General features: G+C 45.2%; 1 protein-coding gene across 1 annotated transcript in view; it reads left to right on the top strand.

Moving 5' to 3' along the window:
• Window positions 1–1,335: 1,335 nt before the first annotated feature.
• The window catches only part of ASXL3 (ASXL transcriptional regulator 3), a gene marked incomplete at both ends in the record, with an annotated part of 125,798 nt that continues 118,284 nt past the window's right edge, over window positions 1,336–8,849 (top strand). The window contains one exon of the mRNA XM_079533561.1: window positions 1,336–1,389. Coding sequence (XP_079389687.1) covers window positions 1,336–1,389 — 54 coding nt within the window. The remainder of the gene's footprint in view (window positions 1,390–8,849) is intronic.

Genomic DNA, 8,849 nt, shown 5'->3' with positions numbered 1-8,849 from the left:
TAGTGTTGTGCTTCTTTGGACTGATTTGTTTGTTTGTTTTTCCAGTGAATTGTGCATTGGATGGGAAATTATAGTTTTACTACTATGGATGCCAGCAGACCAGCAGTGCTGCTGGAGAGGGATGAAGGAGGGCACGAGCACTGACCAGATGGACACACAAAGCCTAAAGAATTTGAAATTCATTTCAGTCTAAGTAAAAAACACCACAATGTTTCAATGGTATTCCCCCAATAGTTTAACGGCTGGGGGAGGGGAGGAGATAGGGGAGAAGCCCCCACCGTAATATCCTGTAACTCAGGAAGGTGTGTTAAACCCACAGCTTTCCACGTTGTGGGCATCTTAATCCTAAGGCATCCAATAAAGGAGAACATCCTTCAGGCTTTTACCAACCCAGCTTTCACCAACTCCTTTGTTTATCCTGCAACAGAACGGAGGGTTTCTCCCCGCTCCGACAGGAGCCCCGCAGCCACCGGCTCCTCCTGAACCCACACCTCCTCGGCGGGGGCTCCCGTGCCCAATTTCGACACGGCTAGAGGAACCGGGAGGACGCAGGCGGGAGCCCCGCAGGCACCCGCAGCCCGGTGCGGCCGCCCGCCCGGAACGCCCGGACCCACCGCCGAACCCCGAGCAGTGAGTAGGCGCCGGCGAGGAGATCGCGCAGCGGGGAAGGGCCGGGGCCCGATTTTCGGCTGCACTGGGAGCGCAGCGAGTGGCGCCCGACGGGCGGGCGGGCGGGGAAGGGGCCCCCGAGAAGAGCCGCGACGCAGGGCGCGGGACGGCGCCAACGGGTACCAAGCGACCCCGGCGACCCCGCCCCGGCAGCGCCCTTCGCGTCCCTGGGGAGACGCCCCGTCCGCCCGCCGCGCGGCACCACGGGAGTTGTAGTCCGGCCCCCTCCCCGCCGCCCCCGGCCCAGTGGGGGAGAGAGGCGCCGCGGCCGCTCTCGCGAGGCTTGGCGGCGGGCGCGCTCTGCTCTCGGGCGGCCTCCTCGCGAGGGCGGCCGCCGGCGGCGGGGGGACGTTTGGTGCGGGCGCCATTCCCCCGCGTGACGTCATAGTGCATTGTTGTGAGCGTAGCGGAGCATCCCTCAAGCTGTCAGCTGAGCCGCCGCGGCGGGGAGCCGAGCCGGCCCGGCCCCCCTCCTCCCCCGCCTCCGCCTCCTCCTCCTCCGCCCCCGCCCCTCCCGCCCCGGGGGCTTCGGCGTTCGGTGTCAACGTATCATTGTCCGTACGGAACCCCTCCGGGCCCCCCCCCTCTCCCTCCCACCTCCCGTCCCCCCGGTCCGCCCTCCCCCCGCCCCCGCCCCCCACCGAACCACCTCAATGAGATGCAAACATGAAAGACAAGAGGAAGAAGAAGGACCGCACCTGGGCCGAGGCTGCCCGCCTGGTAGGTGCCGCGCAGCATTGTGTGTGCGCGTCTTGTGTGCGCGCCGCCCGCGTCCCGCCGCCGCTTTGTTGGCGGCCGTTGGGGCGTGGGAGGGAGCGCGAGAGGGCGGCAGTGCGTGTGCGACGGAGGAAGTGTGCAAGGGAGTGTGTGTGTGTGCATGTGTATGTGTGTGCGTGCGCGAGGGAGTGCGAGAAGGTGTGCGGAAGTGTGCGAAGGAGTGTGTGAGTCTGCGTGTGAGCGTGCAAAGGAGTGTGTGAGTGAGGGAGCGTGTGTGCGAGGGAGGAAGTGTGTAACGGAGCGCGTGTGTGGGAGTGCACGAAGGTGTGAGGGAGAGCGTGAGTGCACGGAGCTGCACGCGAGTGTGCGAAAGTGTGTGAGCGTGTAAAGGAGGAGGTGTGCGAGTGAGCGCGAGGGACGGGGAGCGCGTGCGAGGGAGTGTGCGGCCGCGAGGCGGTGTGTTCGGCCGCGGGGCTGCCGGTGGGGCTGCGAGGGCTCAAGGGAGGCACATTGCCCGTGCCGGAGGCGGGCGGCAGCGGGTGCGCGGCTCCTGCCGGGCTGTGCGAGGCTGAGCCCGGCCCTCTGCTCTCCTCCTGTCCCCGTCTGGAGAGGAGAAATAGCAGCGTCCCTTCGGCAACGTGCGCGTGAGGAAATGCCTATTCTTTTCTTCTTTCGCGTCTGCGTGTGTGTGTGTAAATATCCAGGGGTTGTTTTTGTCTCTCTGAGTTCGTGCATCAGATATCCCAAGAATACCCCTCCGTTTAATTGCAGAGAAAAGTAAAATATCTGGGAATTGCTACTTCATCCCGTTAGCGTGAGCAGGAGGGCAGGGGAGAGGGGCAAGGACGTGACAGAAAACTCTCATCCCGGTTTCCCTCCACCCTCTCTACTTTCTCAACTGAGCCGGGAAATATCCAGGGCAATCAAACCCACGGGCGCTCTAGAGACCTGCTCAATTCCCACTTCATTAGGAAACCGTCTCCTCTTACCTACTGTATCTGTTTTCACGGTTCTGTATTACTGTTTGCTAAGTGTAATAGAATACACTGTTGATGTTGTTTTCAGTTTCTGAGTGTGTATGGTTTCTCTTCGTTCTAGGAATTTTACAACAATCTGTGCACAGTACAGCATGTGTGGTTGTACGTGTTTCTGTGTGTGTCTTCTGCAAACTTGTGTCTGGCTGAGCTTCAGTTCGGTGCCTAGAAAGATGACAGAGCAGGGAAGATACATCGCTGGTTATATTGCTTTTTTTTTTTTTTTTTTTTTTTTTTTTTAATCCATGTCAACTTTGTGTTTTATCCATCTCTGATATAATTCCTTAGGTAACGTGTCTGTGGTTACGGTGCATTTATTTTTGGCGATGGATATTGATGTCCTATTTCTATTAGTTACATTCCACGAGACATTCCTTGTAAAAATGTTTCCACCTTGTATGAATTCCTACATAGGAAGTTCAGCCTTCTTCTCCTATGTAAATAATTACGAGGTGTTAGACAGACACCACCTATAGATGTCTCTACGAGCTGTACATAGGTGTTCTCATGTGCTTGGTCAGTGCTAAACTCTGGTGTGGTTCATTCTGCATTGTACAACATTTCGTAGTATGTATATCTCTCAGCTTCAGCGAACGTGTTCTGATACATTGTCACCTTTGCTTAGTTTCTCAGATTTGTAAGAGAAGTTTAACCACGGTAAAACAGTATTTGCTAAGTAGCGGTAGCAGTGGGTGTTGCTATAGCGCTTGTTTTTTCAAGCTTTAAACAGGCAGCTTGCATTTGAAAGTCTGTAAATTCAACCAAATGCTTTTCTAACTTTCCTCTTTCAAGTGGCTGCTGCAGTCGCTACTGTAAGCTGTCTTTTGTTTGACAAATGTACATAAAGGAATTTTAATGTGTATTTATTAAAATTGCTATTCCCATGTGGTCCAGTATGTGGAAAAGTTTAAGAGCCTCTGGAGAACAAAGGCTGAGCCTGTGCTGAGGAGGAGGACTTAAGACTCTCTCCTATTTTCGTGCTGTCCCATCAACTAACACTCCCCCGAAGGGTCATTATTTGCTAAAATCCAGTAAAAATGATACTGTGCTGTGTGTAAGCGGTAGAGGTGTATGAGATCCTCTGTGTGGTTTTGTCTAGGCTCTTGGGGTTTGCTGTGTTACAGAAAACTTGTCCCGAGTCTGTTATGTGAGCAGTGCATAGCGCTGCTCAGACTGGCCGTCGTCCTGCACAGAGCTTTGGCAGTACAGTGACATGCCTCTGCAAATCACAATGAAAGATTGAAGCTAAAGTTGCCACTCCTTACAGTGTTTTATGTTAGGGCCCTGATGGTTCATTGCAACTTCGCTTTCTTGGGATGCATCAATAATGTATTACTGCAAGGTTTGATTAAATCAATTTCTTTCCAACAGCAAGTAAACAATGAAGTGATTGATACCTGCTCACAGAAAATGACTCATGAGTTACCTGGATCAATATGATGTAAAGTTGTATAGTACTGCATTATTTTTAGAAACAAGATTGAATTAATACAGAGCAAATGTATGGAAATATGCGTTATATTTTCTATAGAAACCCATAACGTTATTCTAATATTAAGCTTTCAAAACTAAGTGCTCAAACATATAAAAGGAGAAAGGTGATGCTGTTGGCATTGCTTTTTTGCTCTGTTGTGCATGTCCATCTATTGCAGTCTGGACTTAAAATGATGTACTTGCGCGCTTTCCTAGTACTTCAGATACACTCACAAGAGCTGCTGATTTTGTTCATTTTATTTAATTTGTTTGATGTGAGGTGCTGTGCTTCATTTTCTCTAAACTGTTCAAAGTCAATGCTAAAATATATTTTTCTCCTATGTTTCAGGCACCCACATGTAGTAGCAATGTCCAGTAGCTTCCCAAACACAAATGTTTTTGTGACATCTCTATAAAGTTAAGTATTTTGACTTCTGCTTTAGCCACGCAGAGTTGAGGCATGGAAAGATTAAGTACCTTACTCGAAGCTGCACAGGAAATCTGTGGGAGAGGCAGTTATCATACCATCAGTGTCTCTGTAGTAGTCCTGCCTCTTAGTCAGAAAATCATCTTCCTTCTGTGGCTACACTTTTGCCTCATTCACTCTCTATTACTATTTCTCTCACAGTAATTATGAAAGAAATGGATATGGTCATGTCTCTATTCAATCTATATTGAAACTCATAATTCACCATGTAATAGTTGTCATGTACAAAAAGGAGTACAAAAACTGGACTCAAGCCTGAAATCGTTACACAGTTCTCCATTTCCCACATTCACAATGAAAGAAAGACTAGAATATATTCAGAAAAATATATTACATGACAGTCTTAAAATACATTGTAATGTGTAAGGCTAAGTGTTGAGCTCCACAATGGCAAGCAGTTGCATTTCTATTTCTTCTATTTGATTAAAAAGTCTTTGAAAACTCAAGTTTCTGCAGTGCAGGGCTTTTTCAAGATGCTTGATTTTTTTTAAAACTGGAGCAGGAGGGGACTCCCATTATATTCAGCTCTTGTTGTAAATACTATATTTGTGATATAAGCAATAAAAAAGGGGCCGTTGGAATGCACTGTATTGGAACTTGCATTCTGGGGAAGAAGCCTCCTGCAGAGAGCTGAACCTTTTATGTGACACTCTGTGGTTTTTTTTTTGTTTTTTTTTTTTTCTCATGCAAGTCTGCTTATCTTGGGGCAAGCATAACCCAGCTTACAAGCATTCCAGAGAAATGAACGCATGTGCAGGATCAGTGGAATGGTGGCATACCACTGACAGTTCGTGTTACAGAACCCGTTTTGTACGACATGCATTTTTATGGACAAAATTGCAACCTGTCTTTGCAACCTGCCGAAGGGCAAAGCTCTGTTGTAGACCCTATATTGTCAACCCTCGGGTACTTGTAGAAAGCTCAGCAGTGTTTGTGCACAACCTGGGCGTTATCTCCACTCCATTTATTTATTTTGGTAGGTAGTTAGTTTTGTTGCTTTTTGTGTCAGGTAGACTAGGATGCTCCGCTTAAAAGAACAAGACCAAAGGAAAACTTTTACAGGGAGGAGGACATCCTTCCGCTCTCTGTCTTTCTGTTGATCCCCGTGTGATTAAGTTGTTGTTATTTTCTAGTCATACGTGGATCTCACAAAAACTGAACGGCACCACGCACTTGACGAGTTCAAGCAATTTGAAATAATTCCAATCAGTTGAAAAAACTTCTGTCTGTTTAATTTTAGCTGTTCTTAAGCTCACAAGAGCTCTCAAAGTGTTCTGAAAGACTTCAGATACTGAACTGTCTCTCAACAGTTTAACCATGAGACTCAGTGTAAGAAATATCAAAATGAAAATTGCTGAGAACAAAGTGTGTCCTGGGATACTGTGTAGCAATAACCCGACTTGTATCATCCCTTTTGACTGCTGGACCTGCCTTGGTACTGTGAGCTAGAAAAGCAGAAGCCTGAACAAAATGAGTTCATGAATTCAGAGCTCAACGTATGTTTGAAGTGTTGGATATCTACAAAGGGTGGTAGTAACATTTTATGGTAACATTTAAAAAGGATTTGTTTTATGCATAGCTTGTCCTTATTATTGCTTTCTTATCTTATCTTTCCCATACGTGGCATTTTGAAACCCTACACTTGAGTTACAACCACTATTTAATAATAACATAGAAGAAAAACCGAACAATGAGAACTGTAGCATTTGCTGGGTTATTCATGTCTTGCTTGCTCCATTTCTTCTCCAGTGTTTTTGCTTTCTCTTTTCTAAATTTTGTTCTGAAAGAAAGGTTTTCTTATGTTAGTGAGCTTGTATGTACTTTATTGGTGCTATAGAGCACTCTCGTGATTCAGCTGATGTGTGGATGTTGGGTGAGTAATATTCATGCCTTAATTCTTGAATTTTTTGTACTAGTCTCCTGACAGGATCCAGCTTTTAATTAACAGTTGTTCTGTTGCTGGTGTAAACTTTAGGAAAATTATGCTAATTAATTAAGAAATGGATGCTGGGGAGAACAAAACAAACAAACAAAAAAAGGCATGAAAAAAACAACAAAAGCCCACTGGAATTGTTAGTTTATGTGTTACTGTTTAATGTGACTGGCTGTCCAAAAGCTGATTGAGCTTCATCTGCTCTGCTAAGATAGTGGAGTTGAAATAGATTGTTAATGCTATGGAACTATTTTAGCATTATGTCTTCATATTTGAAGACCACAGCTGAAACAAAAAAAATTGGTCCGTGTAGCTAGACCATTGATGATAATCCCTTTGACTTTTATCTTAAGTCTTCGTTTTTGTTACTATAAATACATTTTAAAGCATTGAGAAAGGAGCTTCATGTATCTCTAAAAATAGGAGATTTGACATGACTTTGTTTTACAGTATTAAGGATTTCTTTGTTGTTGGCTTAACACAGACTTGCTATTATTTTCTGTATTTGTTCTGATCTAATTCTTTTTCAGACATGCAGAAACATCGTAGCTCGGGAAGTTTTAATGGCCTTTCCCTTTGATCCCTAATCAATGCTTTTTTTGAAGAGCTATATTTTATTTTGGTTTGCTCTAGGGTTTTATCCAGTTAGTTTTATTCAAAGTGATTTTTGCACTTGTGAGACAAGGTGGATCCGCATCTCCTTCTTTACCTCCTGTGGTTGTGTTTTTTCATTAGTGTAAAATATTACGTAAGTTATTTCAATATTTTTTTTATTTCAAAAGTTGATCTAAAAAGTCCTCCTCTAGGGCAGATTGGGAGGAACAAAGATTCCAGCCCTTGGCAGCACAAACCTTTTGGAAAGCAGGAACCTGATCCAAGAATGGGACCTGTTCTGAGTAAAGTCACAGTACTTGTACCAACCGGGTTAAAAAAGGAGAAAGCCCTTAGAAACAAACCTAGATATGAGGATTCCTCAGCAATGAGGCAGTGTTATCAGTGTTTAAAACTATGGTTTAATGCTCACTGATACAGTGAATGTTCCCAGGGGCTTCCTTTTTTTTCTTTTTCTTTCTTTTTTTTTTTTTTTTTTTTTTTTTTTTTTTTTTTTTTTTTTTTTTTTTTTTTTTTTTTTTTGTAGAACCACCAATATTTTGCTGTGATATCGCATGCTTCTGTTGGAATAATAGGTCTTTTTTCTTCATTATTCCATCTGTTTCCAAATTCCTAACAAGTGAGATTTGATCAGTTTCACCTAAAACTGGAATCATAGAATCATTTGAGTTGGAAGGGATCCTTAAAGATCACCTAGTCCAACTTCCCTGCAATGAGCAGGGACATCTACAGGTACATCAGGATGCTCAGAACCCCATCCAGCCTGACCTGGAGTGTCTCCAAGGATGGGGCACCCACCACATCTCTGGGCAGCCTGTGCCAGTTCCTCACCACGCCTACTGTAAAACACTTCATTATATCCAATCTAAACCTGCAGCGAAGGTAAGCTTTGAAGGGATGACCTGTGTCTCTGAATATCATGGCTTAAGCAAACCAGTCCCCAGTTACGTCCAGTTATGACTATAATACTTTACCACAGGTATCGTGAATATCAGGATAGAACTAGTAAGCCAGCTGGCAATGAATGCCTTCTTATCTTCTTCGGTCTAAGGCCTCTGATTGAGGTTGAGGACTGTGGTTACTGTTGGAAGAATCCATGGCAGCAGCACTGACTCTGGTGTAAGCAAGTTCTGGTGCTGCTTGCACTGGAACAAGAAACTGTGGTAATCTGATGTTTCGTTTTCGTTCTTCGAATGTTAAGAGTTTCAGCTCTCTTTAGTGCTTTGACACAGAAAGACAAAGTCTTTGTAGCTTCCCTCACTGTTGGTGGAACATTTAGATCTGGTTTTTAACATTTTGGGTCTGTTTGTCCAGTGTGGCATCTTGTACCTCAGCTGTCTGAGGCAGAGTTGTTTTGTAGTGTAGCATTTAGTTTGTCTGACAACCTTTGCCCTTATCAGCGAGCACTGGTTCAGCTATTCAGCATTGCTCTAAAGCACTGGGGTATTCACAAACTCATTAAGAGAACTGTGCTAAAGTCCTCTATAGAAAACATTGCAGGACACTTTCTAGGTGACTTTTCATGAGTTTGGAGCATAAAAAAAATATTTAAAAGGTGGAAATTATATACTGTGTTTTAAAACTGGCTCTCCTAAGTGCATGGATTGGTTTAGTTGAGTCTGTGATGATGAATATCTTCTTGCTGCTTGTAGAGACTCAACTTTAGAGATTATTATCATAGAATGATAGAATGTGGTGAGTTGGAAGGGATCTTTAAAGATTTTCTGGTGCAAGCCTTCTGCCATGGGCAGGGCCGTGTTTCTCTAGGTCAGGTTGCTCAAAGCCCCATCCCACCCGACCTTCTCCTGTGGATGACAGTCACATCCTACAGGGGATCATTTAACTGAGATGTTCAGAGAATGTTGCTTTCTCTACAATTTCAGAAGTGTTCCTTGATAGGAGAGTGTCTTGGTTTAGTAGGTGA

The sequence above is a fragment of the Tetrao urogallus genome (assembly GCF_951394365.1).
Source record: "Tetrao urogallus genome assembly, chromosome: 3".
NCBI classification, from domain to species: Eukaryota; Metazoa; Chordata; class Aves; order Galliformes; family Phasianidae; genus Tetrao; species Tetrao urogallus.
This window is presented reverse-complemented; position numbering and strand designations above follow the sequence as displayed.